Below are 20198 nucleotides of genomic sequence, written 5' to 3'. Positions count from 1 at the left end.
CTACCTACCCCAGAGAGGAAGCTATGTATTGTAATGGCTACCATGGAGTGTTTTAAAGGTAAAGGAATTACCTGGAATTATAATTAGACACTTTCAGAACTATTGTTTCCTTTGTGGCCTAAACCCTGATAAATATAATCTCACCATGGGCGGTACACATAATGAGCATGATCTAGCCGGCTTCCTATCAGCCCAGTATGTGATGACTGGCATGACGTGACTTCCCCATATCCTCCTCCCCCCAAACACGTCCTTCTGTATAATGCTCAGCACTCAGGTAGTAAGTATAGCAGGGAAGTGAGGACAGACATCAAATGTCAGCGCCACCCCAGGGAACCTGCCGCCGTCATTACAGAACTTTGCTTAGTTAGTATATGAAAAGGAGGAAGGTGGGGCCATTTCTTTAATCCATGGTACAAAGTTCTTGTAGACACTTTTGTAAAACTAAAAAAAAATAAAAAATGTATAGGAGGCAATATTCCAAATTAATTTAATAATTTTATTTAATAAAAATTAAAAAACACATTGTATAACAATGTCACAATACTGACCATTCCCAACACTGCCGCCTAGGAAAGTACAACGCAGATATTTATATCGCTGCAGTGATATGGGACATGCGGCCACAGAGCGCAGCCCACTGATTACCAGACACAGTCCAGCAGTTAATGGGTTAATGCTGCCTCCGGCCACAGTGCACCTATTTTCCGTTGAAACCGCAGAATACAATGGGTCTAGCAATGGGAGCATCAAGAATGGAGATTTACAGATTCACTTATATCTATCTTCCAGTTTTTTTTTTTTTTTTGTACAAGAGGAATATAAGAAACAGACCAGTTTCCTATAAACAATTCAAAATGATACAGTACCATATATGCAGGGGTTCTCCTGCCTTCACCCAATTTACTGCCTTATACATGCCCTCACTTATTCAGGTAAAGGCTTAAATTCACTCTACCGGGTGGTCAATGTCGTAGTACGTGGCCAGACGTGGTACAATGAGCTGGTCACGTCAGATGACTGATTTAGGGTGCCAGCTGCAAGTCTTCAATGTAAATGTCCTTAAGGACCAACTATTTAAATGAGCCTATGAATGAGGCTTCAACCATTTAGCTTATAGGAGACTGTTTAAGTCACAGTCGATTTAAAGTGTCCCTTTTTTAAAGTGTAAGTTGGATACATTTTAGTACAGCGTAATACAGGGCTGTGGAACTATAAGTCCCAGCATACGCTGACAGTGGGCTGCAGTTCCGTTATGCCAGTCATGTTTTTAGTCTGTTGGTATCACATAGCCTCAGAGCCATACAAGGGCCAATTTTCATTGTGTTCATCTCGCCGGTTATAAAACCAAGTGCACACAATCTCCCGCCGTCCAAAACGTATCAACTGGGTGTGAGGTGCCACCAGCCTGAAGTCTGGCTCAGCACGAACAGGGCTGTAATCCGGTTACTAATACGTTTAATAAACGGTTCCACCGAAAAATCTTTAGAAACAATCTTGGTTACATGAACCCCCCCCCAGGATGAGATCACATTGGGCCGAGTAGCCAGTTATAGCCAAGCAGTTCCCGATAAATGTGCCATGATGGTGGCTGAACCCACGTCCTCAGGAAAGGTCCAGACCCACAGTCTTCATAGAACAAGAACATACAGATGGCCAGCACATGGAGAGCTGTACGGATGTGGGAGACAGATGACTTGGCCCAGCTCACTGGCCGCTGCGCACCTCCTCGGAGGCCTGGACCGTGCTCAGGTACTGCCAGCTCAGCGCTGCCAATAGCATAGCGCATGACAAGTAAATGGGGGAGAAACTGTGTCGGGACACCAGGGGGCCGTGGGGCAGACTCAGCTTCCTGACCGTAGAAACAATGTTCTGTGTCCGCCCGGAGGATGGGTCTGTCAGGGGAATTTTCTGGTAGATCTAAAAAGGAAGGAGAGAAAATAAATTCATTAAAAACATCACCACCTGCTGTAGCTACAGGATGGAACATATTGTACAAAGTTTCTATCCCAGCGTTTCCCAATCTCACCAACAGTCCAAGTTTTAAGGATATCCGTGCATGAGCCCAGCTGGTTAAATCACAATAACTGAGGCACTAATTTAGTCACCCGTGCTCATGTATGACTATCCTGGACTGTTAACCTTGGTACAGGAGTACGATGACATGTTATAACGTGTGCGGAGAACGCTGCCGCACTGCACCGTACATCATATCGTCCCATATAATCAGACAGGACGTTGTGACCACACAATTCATCAAACACTGTATTAAAGTGTACACACTCCACGATGGTCGTACAATGTGGTCGCAGGTACCACGATTGCACAACAAATTTGTGTAGTGTGTACCCAATATAAATGTGCTTTGAGCACCAAGGAAACGGGATAGGAAACGCCGTTCTATCCCGTTCCTCATTAATAACTCCACAAAGCTCTAGTGATCAGCAAATATAGGGGCCCATTCAATTCAGCGCACTATTTAGGTGACTAAATGATTTCTTCACGCACCCTCCTGCAGGTGTGAGCAGAAGCCTAAGTACCGGCTGCGAGGCTGTCTTCCGGCTTAGCGCATTGCTAACAGCCTCATGGCCGGCACTTCAGTAGTGAAAACCAGCATTTTCCGACTAAACACCCAGGTTAAGTTACGAGAATTCTCCGACTTAACTTGTAACTGTCAGACTAAACAATACGCTGAACTGAATAGGTCCTGGACCAACTTCCTGGCGCTATTCAACTCCCGCTGAATTGAATCGCGCCCCCCTCCCCATAGAGACATTACATTATAGGGCATCGGCAAAACAGGTGTTATACAAAAGGTCGACAATCATTTGGTCGACAGGTCAACATGTGTCACCCCTTCCAGAGCCTAACCCTCCGATAAGTGCCTAACCCTAAATAACATGTGTCAACCTTCTGTCATGTTGCTTAAATCATTGTCAACCTTTTCTATAGAACCGAAAGCAGCAAATTAAACAGAGGACAAGGCCCCGAGGACTGATCCCTGTGGGACGCCACCTTTAATTGCCCACCTGCTTACCTTCCATTTATAACTACCCTCTGACTTCTATCCTGTAGAAGTCGCTCCCTACCATGTACATACCTCTCCCTCTACAACAGTGGTTCTCAATTCCAGTCCTCAAGTACCAAACACCGGTCATGCATTTTGCTGGATCAATAATTATCCCACCTGCTTCCACAGAGAGATCCTGAAAACATGAACTGCTGGGGGGTACTTGAGGGCCAGGGCTAGACCTGGTGCTCTCGTCCAATGTACCTGAAGAGTGTGAAATGCAGGACCGTTCCTCCACGATGCCTCACTGACAATAATTGTCTACATTGTATAACAGAACCACTCAGAGCCCCTATGAATAAATTTACTGACGATAGAAGTCAGACTCACGGGTCTACGATTCCCTGGTTCTACCTTTGTTATAGACTGGTGAAGCATCGGTTTTCTGCCAATCCTGTGGTTCTGACCCAGCTGTGATAGAACCCATAACCAGAACGGCCTGGCATATGGTGAATCTAGACCTAAGAACATGTGGACGGATGACGCTTTATTGGTTTTTATCTGTAATTTTCAGTTTCAATTAGATCAAGTGGATCAATATCAGACGTGTTAAATCTCGTGCTGTTGAAGTAGTTTGGGGTCAGAGTTTTTGGGATTTATGTGATCACCTGCGCAATGCACCAACGGTCGTGATTCCGCAAAGTTAACCCGTATTTTTAAAATGGCAAAACCAACCTGGTTTTTCCTATTAGATTATTGTCGCTTTAAAATATGGACGAGATAGCTGAAATCACGGCCATCTAAAGCAATTGCATAAGGCCATTTGGGTTTTTTCAATCAGTCGTTTCAGCTTCAGCCTTTGTCCTATCTCCTTCTTACTCGTACCCCTTTCACATCACAAACACGGGTCCGACCCGGGTCAGGGCCTTTCACATCGCCTTAATAACCCGGGTTATTGCAGATTTGGTGCCTTTTAACTCAACCCGGGTTGCCCATGTTAAAACAGTGTGATGTCATTTTTAAAGGATTTTATTGGCTCACAATTATGATGACGTTTTCAGTAAAGAAAAGGAGGGGCTGGGGAATGCTCGCAGTGCAGATGACTATGTCACAGGTCTGTCTAATGCAGTATGGCCAAATGCATTGGCACACAGCTCAAAGAACTTCCAGTCCATGCGGGCAGCACCACTGCGATTTCTATTGTGGTCGTTCACCTTACGAAATTGCTTCTCCAGTGCCTTCGGCTTATTGCCGACCTGCTGTTGGCTCCTGATGAATCCAGATGCAGCCAACATTTTGCTGATGTTGCGATAACTGGCACTGCCAAGGATGTGATAACTTATCTGATTACATATTTCTTCCTCACCCCTGATCCGCAGCAACTCCATTACTTCTTCATCACTCCAGTGTGCCATGATTCCTCCAGTGAAAGTAAGGTGCAGTATAGTACACTGTGCTGTCTGTATATAGCTTATTAATAGCTGCCTTTTCCCCAAAGTGTGCAGTGCAGGACACTAATGTAACTACAGAGACATGTGCTCTGTGTGCAGGCTGGTCAGCTGACTGGAAAAAGCCAATCAGCACTATTTTCTCAGACCCGGGTTGAATATCCCGGGTCTGTACCATTTAAGAAACAGATAACCCAGGTCCGACCCCGTGTTTAACCCTCCTTTTAACCCGGGTTGAAATACCGGGTTGGTCGACCAGGGTTATTCATTTTGGTGCTTTTTAAAATCACATCGACCCGGGTCGACCCAGCAATAACCCAGGTTATTTTGGCAATGTGAAAGGGACAATATTGTGCTACATTCACTATAGTTCCAGAATAATTTCAGTCCCTTCTAGTGACAACATAACGTCTTATTGCCTCTAATACACTGCAGCGTTATTCAACCTTCTCCACCAGTAAAGACCAATGAGAGAAAGTTCCATGTTGCAGTTTGGTGATGTTTTATGAAACCGGTCTACAAGAGGCCTCATTCTAATCACTGTTTAGGAGACCAGACCCACAGGTAATGGTATAGAAAATAAAACAACCACAATCCAACGAGCATTTCTATAGCATAGTTTAGAAAATGAAAGCAAACATCTGATTGCAATGTCAGAAATGTCCCCCAGTGTAAGGAATAGACGGTGTAAGGGCTCATTACCTCTTCGATATACTGATACATGATGGCTCTGACAGCCTGTATATTTGTGGCGTCTATCATCATGGTCACTGCCTGGCCCTTGCGGATCTTCACCACTCCCTTGAACACCTGGTTGTTGTTGTAGCAGGCAGCCAGGGTAGCGATGGCCATAACCTGGACACAGAAACAATTATTACAGTGATGGTAAAAGTTAGATTTCCATATGGGCCCACCAGCGTATTATGTCACAGCTTTGGTGCAATGTCAGTCTATAAATGACAAACACTATACAGTTTTTTTCTAAAATAACTGCAGTGTTATGGATGGGTGACACACAGGCCCAATGCAGGCGGCCTGCGGCCCCGCTCACAGGCCCAATGCAGGTGGACCGCAGCCCCGCTCACAGGCCCAACCCAATGCAGGCGGCCCCGCTCACAGGCCCAATGCAGGCGGCCCCGCTCACAGGCCCAATGCAGGCGGCAGGCGGCCCCGCTCACAGGCCCAATGCAGGCGGCCCGCGACCCTGCTCACAAGCCCAATGCAGGCGGCCCGCAGCCCCGCTCACAGACCCATGTAGCCATTGGTAAACAGTTTCCTTCCTGTTATTGAGGACAGATAATATGGACGATACACATGAACCAATTTTAGGCCACGCACAAATTGTACAATAGAAATCAGCATGTGGGTGGATGGAGTAAGTGAGAGGCAGACCCGGTACATGACATGCATCGCCCATATAACATGGGTCAGTGTAAGAACAGACGTACGTCCTAGGCCCCTCACCGCCAAATACCCAAACTGACCAGTGTAAGCCAATGCACTCACCTGTGGGATGGCGCAGAAGTTGAACACGCTCTGGTTCCGTAGCCGGGACAGGTACAGCAGAACATCAGGAACGTGATGCAGAGCGTTTGTAATCAGCTCGTTCAGACACTGCACTGCTGGCACAATGTTTTCCGGCTTGGCCAGGTCGGAGAGCTTCTTGCCGTATTTGCTCCACACCTGATGTACAGAAAGTCATGGATGTTTATTCAAAGAAAGCAAAATAAATAAATGTATTATATTGCTGCCTCATTACCGGCGTTATACTTAGTGTCACTGAATCGCACCCACTGCCTATCCACAGCAGACAATCCGCTGGTGTCCTGCACTAATACCCAGCTACCGCTATACTAGTGACACAACAAGCCTCTCGTCTGTCCCTCGTGGCTGGATAGGCTGCACTCATGAATATTAGATAAGCCCATGTTAGCAACTAAAAAATGATCAGCAACAAGGCAGCTTCCGCTAACATTCTAGATCATGGATTATTGCCATAGACCTGCAGAGATTATATAGGTTTCAGAGTGTGATTAACAAGACTAGCACCTCCATACACGCACAATGCACTGCTCCACTAGCTACCACCAAGCCTGTGCCAAGTTGCTAGCACTGAGCGCAGGGAATACTCGCCTCTCTAGGCCAGAACTCTCTGCCTTCCAGCTCGTCCTCCAGGTAGTCACGGATAATGTTGGTTTTCTGCAGGAAGAGACCCATGGAGTTGGAGAGCCGCGTATCTTCACCAACGATGGCATCTTCCAGCTCCGAGGCGGAAAACAGACGGGATAGACCGATCCCCACCAAACCGGCCACATAGTGACAGTACTGAGCAACCAAAACAGGATAATCCAGGTATTAATAGTGAGAACCTTCAATAGTGTCTGTACAACAGGCATAGGCACCGTGTAGCTCTCCAGTGGCTATAGGGCTACCAGCATGCTTCGCCAGCCTCTGGCTCCGACAGTAATACAGTCACTTCATTGACTGTAGGCACATATCAGAGAGCCAGGCGTAACTTTGCATGGCAGGGCATGCTGTGCCTTGTAGTACCACAGCAGCATGCGAGCCATAGGCCACTTTATAAAATAAGTTGACCATACTCTGTTATAAACTGATGTTCTAAAGAAAAGCAGTTGGGTCCAGCGACAAATGAAGGATGGTCACATATATAATATACAACCTTATCTTACCTTATCCCACTCCAGTAGAGATTCCACCTGCTTCTCCAAGAACTCCGCCATGCCCAAACCCATCTTGTGGCAGATGTCGGCTATCACTTCCTGGTAGACCACCGCGAGTTTCCTAAACTCCAGCGAGATCTACAGCCAGTAAGTAAAGAGACATCAGCATTTATGTGAAGACTGTAGAAAGCCAGGGACATTCTAGCAACAGCCATTCTTGTTTGTGACTAATGTCTTCGTGACATGAGAATGCTCTAGTAGAGGGCTCTGGACTGTGCCCATAAAACATTATCCCTTCTTCCAAGCCCGGTGTCTGGACTATAGATAGACAGTAAAAAGGTTGACAAATGTCTAGATAGACACCAGATGTTAGATAGGCAATAGGTCGACAGGGACAAAAGGTTGACACAGTAAATGTTGACATGGAAGAAAGTCGACACGAAAATTGTCAACTTTTTAGTTTTTTTTTTTTTTTTTTTAGGGTTAGGCACTTATTTATTTATTAACAGTTTCTTATATAGCGCAGCATATTCCGTTGCGCTTTACAATTGGAACATTAATAGAACAAAACTGGGTAATAACAGACAGATATATAGGTAGGAAGACCCTGCTTGCAAGCTTACAGTATATAGGGAAACATTGATACACAAGGATAGGTGCTATATATTGCAATTTGGTCCAGCCAGAATGCAGAGTTTCTTGGTGGGCTGCATGATCCAGTCACACAGGAATGTCGGCCAAATGTCAGGCGGGTGTGAGAGAAAGACAATGTGTGGACTGTGAGAGGGGATGTTATAAGACATGGAAGCTGTGAAGGTTATGTGGTCGGTTCTGGAATCTGATAAGCTTATCTGAAGAGGTGAGTTTTCAGGGAACGCTTGAAGGATTGGAGACTAGATGTAAGCCTTATTGTGCGTGGTAAGGCATTCCATAGAGTGGGTGCAGCCCGAAGAAAATCCTGTAACCGTGAATGGGAGCAAGTAATGCATGGGGATGAGACGCAGATCTTGTGCTGAGCGGAGAGGTCGGGTTGGGAGATATTTTGAGATGAGTGAAGAGATGTATGTTGGTGTAATTCGGTTAACGGCCTTATGTGTAAGTAACAGTATTTTGTATTCAATACGGTAGAAAACCGGCAACCAATGGAGGGACTGACAGAGCGGGGCAGCAGACAATGAACTTGCCGGAGAGTTAGGGTTAGGCACCAGGGAGAGCGTTTGGGTGAAGATTAGGGTTAGAAAACAAAAAAAATAAATTGTAGACCTACTACCATGTTGACCTTTACAGTGTCAACCTTTTGTCTCCGTCGACCAATTACCTGCCTAACATCTGGTGTCTATCTAGACATTGTCTACCTTTTTACTGTATGTTTTATACCATAACCCCCAAGCCCTGAGGGTCTATAATTTTTCTGTACAGCTGGGAGACTTCTTTAGGTCTCTATTGACTATTATTGGTTGTGATGATCATAAATTTAATGGATGTTCATGTCTCATGTGTTGTGTGGTGCAAATGTTTAATCAGTGTGACGCGGGCAACAACTGGGGGCAGTTTGTATTCCAGATGCCTATCGCCATATACAGGCCACAAAAGATATTTACACTGACAAATCCCCAAATGGGTCCCCTACATACCGTGGGGAAGTCCGCGAGCACCTGCCGGTCCTTCTCCTTGCTCTCGGTGAACCTCCAGTCAGCCTGGTACAGGAAGGTGTGAAAGTTATGCAACATGGGGATCTTAGTCTCCAGGCTGATCGTCATGTCGTCCTCAACGGTATCCAGAGCTCGCAGGACCAGGTAGAAGATACAGACGGCGTGCCTGCAAAACCACACACACAGAGCGACCTATCATCTCAGTGCGCACAACTGATCACAGTCCTGGTGTTGGACATAGAGGCCACAGCTAGATACCCGGCATTCAGGTAAGGACTGTAGGTAGCACCTTACCCCCATTATCTCCAACACCCATACCAGGAAAACAATGAGGACGATGTACTGAAAGAGCATGTGCAGTAACCTACAGCAACAAGTCCTCTGCTTGCACTGCATCATTTGTATTAGATTGAGAAATTGCCATTACCGCTCTGTTGCGAAGAGTTACTGCATTTGCACATCGGGAATTGGCATTTTCCATTTGCATTTTTATAAAATGAAAAGAAAGCACCGTCCATTTGTTTCCACCCCATTCCCCCCTCCCCCCCTTACATGTTGGGCATCGGACTAAGGACTGGGCTGGCAGGAATGCCGTAAGGAGATTTACACAGGTTTGTTACTGGCCAAGAACTTTTCCATGAGCTACAATGAGCAGGGTGGTGACAATACTCATGCAGCTGCCCAATATGTATGACGTGTGGTGTCATGGATGGGTTAGGGATATATCCAAGTTTTATCAGAATCACGTGAGATGTTCCAAGGTAATTCTGGGGTGTATATCGCCCCGACATATCTGTAGCAGAGACTATGTTACGCATGGGGCGAGCAGCAGCCTTGGGTTAGTCTTAACCCCAAAAGTTCCAATTAGCATTTTTCTTTTTTTTTCTTAAACAAGTAACGAGAAGGGAGATTTCCACCATACATCCCTTATGGATAAACCTCTCCATATGGGGACAAGCTCCTGGACAATGGCAGCCCTATCCTGCACGGAGGAGGTGCGATGCAAAGTCACTCCGCGCGCAGCATCGCAACCATTAATGGCACACACGGCTCCGCAGCAGAACAATGATTACATTAGAAAATGCAAATAAAGACAAACACTGAAAACATAAAACAGCAAAGCAGGAGAACAAGACGTAAACCGGTGATAATAGAGGAGGAGGCTGGTGGTGAGACACGAGGGCACCCAGGTAGGAGAAGTATACAAGAGATAGGAGGTGGGACACTAGGGACAGCGAGAGCAGCATGTTCACCTGTCCAGCAATTCCAGGAGAAGGGGACACTCAGCTCTGCTCCACCAGCAAGCTCTGACCCAACTACTAAGCACCAAACCATGGGCGCGTATGGCACTAATAAGTTACAATGGCGATTAATGAGTATTGTATGGGTGAATAGATGAAGCCTAACAGTACTATAGGCAGGTGGTGAGCGTTAGGTACGTTATTCAGTTATTTCCCAAGTTAGAGCTTCCTCTGTAAATGTATAGAGCTTTGGGCCCGGTCACAGACGTGCGTCTCATCACACATCACTAAATGTACTGAACACATAACTTTGAAACGACGTTAGCCCTTTTCTGCTACAAAGTACATAAAGCCTTTCAGCCGACTACAGGAACGTTCCTAAATCGCTGGCCGAGCGCCTAAACTAACACGCTCTGAAAGGACGGCATCCTGTTGAGTGAAGACCAGAAAAACACAGCTGAGTATATGAACATTGTGTTTTAAATATAAATTCCAAGTCCCATCTACCCCCCCCACCCCACAGGTACTGGTTGTCCCAGCTGCACTTTAGTTTCCTTAGCTGACGATCTAAGCCATGTTTATTATAAAACAGGGATATCCTAGTTTACACTGCCAAGCTCCTCTATAAAGACCTTTGTAACCAAAGCAGAGAGCACAGCATAGCTGGGTAGTATCATGGGGCAATGGAGACCTCTGCCAGAAGATATAAAGGCATGGCTGGAAAGCACAGAGGGGATAGAGACACTAAAAAAACAATGAATTCCCCCCCAAAATGAAACCCCCTTTAATCATTAGTAATTCTAGGTCCATTTCAGTGGAGAGCTGCCCAACACCTGGGCGCCAGCCACCAGAAAAGCCTCATCGCTCCAGCATATCTCACGTGTGCCCTATCCAGCTGAAAATATCGGAACAGGTGAGGGAGGGGAGAGATTGAGACACTAGTGGCACGAAAAACGCAGGGGGAATATATGAGGCTGGAGAGACACAGGAGCATGAGGCTGGAGAGACACGGGGAGGGGTATGAGACTATGTAGCGGCCACACTAGCTAGTGACTTACAAAATGACGGGTCACAAATACTAATCATCCAAAAGTTCCTCCTCACGCAATACATTGCGGTGAAGTCGCTGATACATTTATGTTCATATAGTGACTGACACGGATTGATGGGTCACTTAAGATTAGCAAAGAGAAGTGTGGGGCTGGGTGGATGGGTCTCACCACCAGTAACTATGGTGGGCTGGTCATTGGGAAGCATTTCGCATATCAGGGGGACGCCCTCTATATGGGTCTATGTGATACAGGGGCATGGCAGTTAGATTGCATCGGAAGACGCCTCTTACAATATCTGTATTATATAGCGGCAGGTCTGCGACATGAAAATAGGGGTTATTGGCCTGATTCTGAGAGGTACCTTAATGCTGCCGCCGCTGTCTAGGGGTGTGTACGCAGCTAGTGTGGGAAGATATGCAGAAATGCCGCAGACGCCAGGATATGTATTGAGGTTCCCATCGACTGTAAATCCCAGCATCTGTACAAAGACGCTAGCATCGATCGCAGACCATTCGATTATTGCAGCCCTGAATAAGTCTATGGTCCTGTAGAATGGCCACGGGAACAGAGGGGATGCAATCGGGAAGCTGGCTGACATTATACAGACAGCCGGTTCCCCGACTGTCATATCCCGGCGAGGGTGAAATGCCCGGTGTTTAGATGTAGACGCCGCTCATTTCACCGGCGCCGGGGGGGGTGTGTGTTAGGGTTAGGCACCCCCCCGGGATGGTTAGGCTAGAGGGAGGGAGGGTTAGGCACCCCCCCTGGGGTGGGGGGACTTAGGGTTAGGCAGCGAGGAGGGGGGGGGGTGTTAGGCACTTACAGGGGGGATTAGGGTTAGGCACCCCTAAGGAGGATCAGGGGGGGGTTAGGTTAGTCATTACTTACCTTACAACGATCGGGATTTCCAGTGCTGTCGAGCTGCCGGGATCTGTTCCAGTGTCGGGCTGCCGCTGCCGGGAATCGAACTGCCGGCCGTGCGGCCGGCGGTATTTCATACAGATTCCGGAACAGAGACACCGTAGCCATATTTCTTATGTAGGGGATCGCTGACGCAGGATGTAACTCCCCCAAGATGGTCACAACGCCCCTGTGCTCTTTATCGCCACTCTGTTACTTCCACAAACACCCCGACTGCCAATCACACTGCGCACGACTATAGTAATGGTCCTTGACGCATGCGCAGTGCGGCTTCCTGATAATCGCACAAATCCGTAGGCATTGGCGTTCCGTACTCCTCCCTAATATGCAATTTGTATTATTCTCCAGTAATTCATTATGAATATAAATTATTCATTTGCATGGCTGCTATCACCATGATATAGGTTATAAAGACACACTCAATATCGCATATAATGATTGATCAGCAGAGGAACACAACGATTGGTAGACAAACGTGCTGCGATGACCGGCACGAACTTGGACATCAGCGTGTTATTAGGTGTATGCGGTGTGTTACTGTACAAATACTCAGGGAGTGGCTAAGGTCAAGTGAACACCACAACAGCCAATCGGATTACGAATAGAAGTATTGAATACAATGTCACTTGGAAATAGCTCCCCCGCCCTCCCCCCTCCTGATACACGTCTCGGTGTGGAATGCACCAGCAGGCAAACTTCACTTAACAACAGTGTTGTATAATATAATCATTAGGCAAAGCAGCCTTCCCCTTCCCCCGTACAGAGACATATTACCTGGGAGCTGCCATACAATAGTTCCTTTATGGGGGGAATGTATTAATTATAGGTGCAAATCGTAACTGACAATTTGGACAACGGCTGTTCCTCTAATGACCTTGGGGCAAGTTTTAGAAAAGAAAATAAAAATTACATGTTTGTGCAACATTGCTGAATGAACGGCAGGGTATTAATATTTATGCACACAAAACAGACAGCATTTAAATAAACAAAGAAAAAAAAATAAGTTTCTGAACCATTTTGCTGGTGCTGCAGCAGGAAATGGTTAGCACATGGGCTGGCTACCTACCGCAGCTCCCCGTCCAGGGCTTGGATCACGGCTGCAAAGCTCCGGCTGGTCTCGTTCAGGTACTTGTAGCAAGTCTGCAAACTGTCGCTCATAGAGTCCTGTCGGGGAAGAGAGACGGGATGAAATCTGTAGACGGACAGGTTTTGGGGAGCGAAGCATTTCTGCACCGTGCGGCCTTCTTTCAGCCCCCTCTCCTGCAGCCTGCTCACAGTCAGTAGTGAGCGCTGACCACTGGGCTTCTGAGCAGGGCCCAGGCATAGTGTCCTCTTGAACAGTGCGACAGCAACCTTACAGTTTACACTGGCCATGGGCCAAACTCGGAGAAAACTTTCTCCCCAGCCGACAGCTCCCAGGGATCATGGGCAGTGCCCCCGGGGCACAGCTAAAGTACAGCCAGAGGGGAAGCCAAGAGCCCATGGACACTTGTGTTACAGTGCACTGTACCAGAGGCTCTTACAACAACACAAGCAGCGCACCCACCCTGCTACACCCTCCCACTTGTTTTCATGGCTCAGTGGGCCGGGCTGAGAGATCTCCAAAATATTAACCGTTTACACACCTCCTGTTTTGTTCACCCTAAGAGAGACGTTTTAAAGCGACAGGACAGGTAAATTCAATGAGCTGATGTTGCCTGCCAGCCCTTTAAAACAGGATGCACATATAATACACGTGGTGTGCACTGCAAAGAGTCCAGGTGTATCCTGCAACATATGTTTTGTCATGTGCTATGCTGAAAACCTGGCCTGCCACAGACTTGTGGGCTGGGCTCAGACATTATGTAGCAATTCCAGACCCCCAACCCCCAATTAGGGTGCTGTCTGCTAATCACAGGTGTCAGTTATTAGGACAGGTATACACAGCCCACAGGAGAGCACAACAAAAGTTTGTTTTGTTTTATTCACAGGAAAATACACAATACAGGTGAGTAGCTGCTATTAAGGTCTGACACCTACAAGTGCACAGTACATGCATGTTGGTAGTGTTTTAACACCACTACAATTGTATTTAAATGCTTATAATAATAATAAAACTCATTATTAAATGATAAAATAAAAGGATGGGGAGGACATGCATTCATACAAATTGTATGGGGAGATTATGATGGCATCAATTTGCATCCAGGTATGTGTACTGGGGGGGATACACTAACATAACACACATACATATATATTACCATATCATCCCTTTAAACAAGACACTCATGGATTACACAGGTTCTGTGGCTCATTAAAATCAGGAGTCAGGTTATTCATGTGTACCGGATTAAAGGGGGGGCGGGGGGGGAGAGAGAAATGTATTTGGGATATTATACAGGTGCTGTGACAGTCTGACTTCAAATCTGCATGTCACCTGGTTTTATCTAGCTGTAGAACCTGTGTAATTCATGTGTCCCTGATTCAAGGAATAATATAGCAGCCCTACCTGAGACCTCTGTTCTTCCTGCGTTCATTTATTATTAGTCAATGGGGTACATTTATAAATGCTGATAAACGGAAATACAGTTCACAAAAAGTTTAACTAAAAGTAAATGGACAAAATAGTCTACATTATAACTATACAGACTGTTTTATAAGTGTCCCCTGAATATAATCTTGTACTTGGCACAATACAGGTGCCCATACCTGCAGATCATCTCATTCCCAATAGGGTGGTATAACTGCCCCCCAATGCAGTCTGACAGGAGGCCGAATTTGACTCAGCTAATTGGACGGCTGCTTTCGTTGAATCAGATTATTGATGGCTATTTGCATAGACTGTAATAGAACCGAGTCCTTAGTGACATTATTATAGCGATGGTAGATGACTGTTTATCAAGTCAGCTTAGTGACTTAATAGGATCTAATAAGGGTCAAAAAGCTGAGAATTGTGTAATTTGAGCTGATGTAATATTAATCGGCCACTTCTGTGTATTAATCATCTAATCTAGGTTAGGTGTCTCTCACCAGTGACAATAAAGACTGGGACTGGTGAGTGAGGTTAAACTCACGCTCTCATTAATGAGTAGCAGGATGCTGGGGCAAGCTGTAGGCCAGGCGAGAGGCAGGATACTGGGGCAAGCTGTAGGGAACAGGCAAGAGGCAGGATACTGGGGCAAGCTGTAGGCCAGGCGAGAGGCAGGATACTGGGGCAAGCTGTAGGGAACAGGCAAGAGGCAGGATACTAGGGCAAGCTGTAGGCCAGGCGAGAGGCAGGATACTGGGGCAAGCTATAGGCCAGGCGAGAGGCAGGATACTGGGGCAAACTGGAGGACAGGAGAGAGGCAGGATACTTGGGGCAAGCTCTAGGACAGGCAGGTGGGAGGATACTGGGACCTCTAGAAAAGGCGAGTAGCAGATACTGGAACCTCTAGGGCAGGTGAGTAGCAGATACTGGGACTTCTAGGACAGGTGAGAAGTAGCTATATGCTGGGACTTCTAGTACAGGACATACTGAGACAGGGGAGTAGTGACTCCTGAGACAAGCAGATGGTCAGGTGAGTAGCGAGGTATCCTATAGGTCAGGTGAGTAGCGAGGTATCCTATAGGTCAGGTGAGTAGCGAGGTATCCTATAGGTCAGGTGAGTAGCGAGGTATCCTATAGGTCAGGTGAGTAGCGAGGTATCCTATAGGTCAGGTGAGTAGCGAGGTATCCTATAGGTCAGGTGAGTAGAATATTGGAGCACTGTCTTGGAGTAGTAGTAAGATACAGGAGAGAGGGCAGTTGTGTAGCAGGATACTAGGAAAAGTTCTATGATGTAAATGTGTGTACATACTGTATTTAACTATTCTATTTGTTCACCTGTGTAATATTTATGTATGTTTTATCCACAGTGTACAGTGCTACAGAACCCTTGCGACGCTGCCTAAATAAATAAGTAGCAGAATACTAAAACAACCGCAAGGACAGGAGAGTCGCAGAATACTGAGACATCCACTAGTAGCTGGATGCGGAAACCACTAGGACAGATGAGCAGAAAAGTATAGGCCTCTAGGACAGGTAGGTAGCAGAATATGAGGTGAGGGGTATCAGATAGTGGGACCTCCTTGGACAGGTGAGTAATAGCTGGTTGCTGGGATCTATAGGATAAGTGAGTAGCAGATGCTGGGACATCCTCTAGGACAGGTAACTGGCAGATAGTGGGGCACCCTCTAGGACAGGTAACTGGCAGATAGTGGGGCACCCTCTAGGACAGGTGAGTAATATCTGGATGCTGGGACATCTAAGACAGGTGAGTAGCAGATACTGGGATAACCTCTAGGACAGGTGAGTAGTAGCTGATCACCACTAGGACAGGTGAGTAGCAGGATGCTGGGAGACCCTCTAGGACAGGTGAGTAGTAGCTGGATGACCTCTAGGACAGGTGAGTAGCAGGATGCTGGGACACCCTCTAGGACAGGTGAGTAGCAGGATGCTGGGGCACCCTCTAGGACAGGTGAGTAGCAGGATGCTGGGACACCCTCTAGGATAGGTGAGTAGTAGCTGGATGACCTCTAGGACAGGTAAGCAGCAGATACTAGGACCTCTCGGACATAGCCTACTACTACGCACTAGTACTACTATGTGTGACATCCGGGTCACCACTCTCCCCCCGTTGCCAGCCAGTGCCCTATAACCTTACCTGGTCCATCTTGGACATGACAGCCCGGCAGCCGCCCATCTTAAACCTGAGCAGGTTATAGATCTCCTCCGGGTGCCCGAGCGACCTGACGATGTCCATGGCCGTTGTAAGATGACACCTGTTCCCGGCTACAGCATCCTCTCTCACGTCCCGCTACTAGGCTATACCCGACAGTCACCGCCCGCTCCAGGCGACTGGCCAATAGCCGCACAGCTCCACAGTGGACTGACTGCTCTCATTGGGGAGAGCTGTCTCGTACCAGCGGCTGCCAACCAATCACGCTGGACCTGTTGCTGGGGTGACGGATTGCGCAAACGCGCGATTCGCTGACAGGAATGGCACGTCACTCACCCCGGCATGTGGGCGTGGCCTTCCCGTCATATACATTATGGAGGAGGAGGGTGTATGACGTGTACTGCTAGTACAGTTGCGCTACATACATAACCAGCAGCCATACAGGGAGGGCTCAGCACGGGGGGACATGGGTGGGGCTTCTAGTTCCATAGCAGCCAATAAGCTGCCTGTGTCTGCTCATGTGTAATATCAAGTTCCAGCAAACTCTTGTTCCCTAGCTGTTGTGGAACTAGAAGTCCCAGCAGTCACTGAGAGCCTCGGGCTCTGCAGTACTATCTAGTGTTAGAATACTGGAGAGCCTGAGGCTCTCAGTGACTGCTGAGACTTCTAGTTCCACAATGGGTGTGTATTAACAGATAGGACAGTAGAAAGGTCGACAATGTCTAGACAGACACCAGATGTTAAGACAGTCAATAGGTCGACACACTAAAGGTCGACATGTAAGAGGGTCAAAAGGTCGACACATGATTTAAAATAAATAAATAATTAAGCCCTAATATTCACCCTAACCTTCCCTCCTGGAGAATCATTACCGCTGCAAGTCCGGCGGTTAGAATCCCGACAGCGACTGCCCAACATGGGTGAAAATCTCGATCATCCCTAGGCTAAGTATAGACTAACCTAATTCCCTCCCTTAGGGGTGCCTAACCCTAACCTTCCCCCCAGTGCCTAACCCTTATCCCTCCTCTAAGTGCCTAAACCTAACCCCCCCCGCCGCCTAACCCTAAGTCCCCCCCGGGGGTGCCTAACCCTTCCGAGGGGGGTGCCTAACCCTAACCCTCCCCCTAGCCTTAACCCTAAGTCCCCCCCGGGAGCCCTAACTGTCTGTCTAAAGCGCTGTCTGATGCCGGGCGCCGGTCTCGGTAAAATGACAGGCGTCTAGATTTAGACCCTCGCTGGGATAAAGCAGTCGGGAATAGGTCCACCGGGTTCCTGACTGCATACCCCCTCCTGGTGCCTAACCGTCGAGGTAAGTGCCTAACAAATACATAAATCGTGTCGACCGTTTGTCCCAGTCGACCTATTGACTGTCTAACATCTGGTGTCTGTCTAGACACAGACACTAAAAAGGTTGACAATCTATAGTCCGGAACCCATCCAATACTGTGGGTACAGGGGAGAGCTGAAGGTCCTCCATTGCTATGAACAGTATCCAAATTAAATAATAAAACTGAAGAGTATTAAAAAAAAGAAAATGTGCTTCTTAACACTGATTATAATTGTTTTACTACACACCAATAAAAAGTGTTCAATGTGTAATAAATAACGCTGCCCCTCGTTACTGGAGCGGAATTTGTCTTTTTATGTTACAGACACAGAATGGAGAGAAACTGGGGGAAAAAAAATCTTAATATATATTTTTCATTTAAAAAAAAAATATATATAATATTTAATGGAAGCAGTGGTTGAAGGTGAAAATCAGATTATAATTGTATTATTACAGGCAGGGGAGCTAGGAGGGGAAAGCCAGTAAGGAATTAACCACACCCCCTGGTACGTGCGCAAACACAAGGAGAGGGGCATAGTCCGCCTACAAAACCCCTACCAGCCCGAAGTCTCTGCGGCCCTGCTAACAGGGCAATCAGATTCTCGCCAAGGATCACAGTAAAGCAACATGGCAGACTTTCTTGCATGGCCCTATGGGCTGAGAAGGAAAATCTGCAATTGTGATGGGCACAGGTTACCGTCTAAACGGTCCCTACCGCGTCCAACTCGCGTCCATGGCTTTCAATCGAATTGGCCCCTTAGAATATTTTATCGTAACCACTAAATAAATCTCCGCTAGTCTAAAATAAAAAATATCTCCGTTATTAGTTAAGACTGCTGCATGTGATAAACAACCCTGGTACGGTCACTACGGAGATAATTTTCAACAAAAAAAAAATCTCTGTTGGACATTTCATAATTTCCCCTGAGATACTGTATAACTGACTCTGCGAGGATGGTATCTCGCTGGGTGTGTAGAATTCACTGGAGGATAGGTCAGAATGGACATAAAAATGTTTGAATGCGTTTTGGAGCCTCGCTTACTATCTAATAAAGTCAGGTGGATCAAGACCTCTTTGTGCCAAGCTTTCAGTGGGTTGAAACGCGTCAGCTGTGCATGGCCGAGAGGCTGATCCCAGTTCTTCAAGATATTCTTTGTCTGGTGATTGGTAGTCTGTGTCCCATAAATGCGCAGATAATTTACCACCATCCCCTGGTATAATCACCCAGCCACTCCCATGCTTGGGAGTTTAGATTCATTCTGCGCACTTTTGGTGGTTTAGGCGTTTTCCAATAAATAGGTTGAGTGCACTTTTATGTTCATATTGCATATTACGCCAGTTTTTGCAAGGAAGATCTGTGTGAGGAAGACCCTCAGACGCTCCTATATAGATGAGCTCGATATACAAGGATGCAGGCTCACTGTGGGGATTTCTCCTCCAAATCTATATCCTGCATTTTCCATATTTACCATCCCTGGCTTGTCAGTGTCTCAGGGTAATGTACTAGACCTATTATCTCCCCCTATATTGTACCAACATCGGGATAATCAGACTCACACCTGCCTATCAGCCTTTGATATCAGTCACATGACTGAATCATCCCGACCCTCTTTAAGGATTTGACATTTTTGTGAACTTGCCGATTAAGATTTGGGGGCAGATTCAATTACATGTAAGATGCGGAAGGAACCGCTTCACATACTGTACGAAAGCAATACACGCATAATGTGAGCTGACGGCGGCAGCTCACATATAGTTGAAACTGTGCCTTACTTTTGGTGCCATAAAGAAACGTTTTCAGGGCATCTTGATCCATCTTAAGGTCCCATTTAACAACGAGTCTTAATACCATTGGCATATTTCACCTAGTATCTTAGTGCCACTAACCAATACGCCACTGACATTTACTTACCGGTCCACCTACTGAGCGATATTCTATGCTCTCCTGCTGCCAGCGTCGGGCTGCTGTGTAGTGCGCAGGACTCTTTCACCCAGCGGGGACTCAGCAATGCCCGAAAAGGCTTTGCTGAAGCACGAAAGGCAGAGCTGGATCCCCATTGGCGACAATGGGGATCATATTGCTCTTACCATCTATTGATGGCGTAAGCGATACAGGGGGCTATTTACTAAGCCTTGGATGGAGATAAGGTACCAGCCAATCAGCTCCTATCTGCCATCTCACAGGC

The 20198-nt window shown here is 46.9% G+C and overlaps 1 protein-coding gene across 3 annotated transcripts; it reads right to left on the bottom strand.

Annotated features, from left to right (window-relative positions):
• Window positions 1–478: 478 nt before the first annotated feature.
• On the bottom strand, window positions 479–16842 carry FDFT1 (farnesyl-diphosphate farnesyltransferase 1). 3 transcript variants are annotated; one of them, XM_088467215.1, is made up of 8 exons: window positions 16670–16842; window positions 13072–13169; window positions 8774–8957; window positions 7149–7277; window positions 6592–6783; window positions 5965–6141; window positions 5161–5313; window positions 479–1920 (listed from the first exon to the last, which is right to left on the bottom strand). In XM_088467215.1, exons 1-8 carry the CDS (start codon window positions 16766–16768, stop codon window positions 1708–1710), a joined length of 1245 nt encoding a protein of 414 aa, XP_088323341.1. In that variant the 5' UTR covers window positions 16769–16842; the 3' UTR covers window positions 479–1707. The 3 variants fall into 3 exon arrangements, with proteins under 3 accessions (XP_088323341.1, XP_088323342.1, XP_088323340.1); XM_088467216.1 differs by lacking the exon at window positions 16670–16842 and adding an exon at window positions 13631–13806; XM_088467214.1 differs by lacking the exon at window positions 16670–16842 and having other exon boundaries at window positions 13072–13562.
• Window positions 16843–20198: the final 3356 nt, after the last annotated feature.

This window comes from Taudactylus pleione, unplaced genomic scaffold (assembly GCF_031769625.1).
Source record: "Taudactylus pleione unplaced genomic scaffold, aTauple2 ptg000070l, whole genome shotgun sequence".
In the NCBI taxonomy this organism is placed as follows: domain Eukaryota; kingdom Metazoa; phylum Chordata; class Amphibia; order Anura; family Myobatrachidae; genus Taudactylus; species Taudactylus pleione.
The sequence above is the reverse complement of the archived record's forward strand: the minus strand, read 5'-3'. Positions and strand labels throughout refer to the sequence as shown.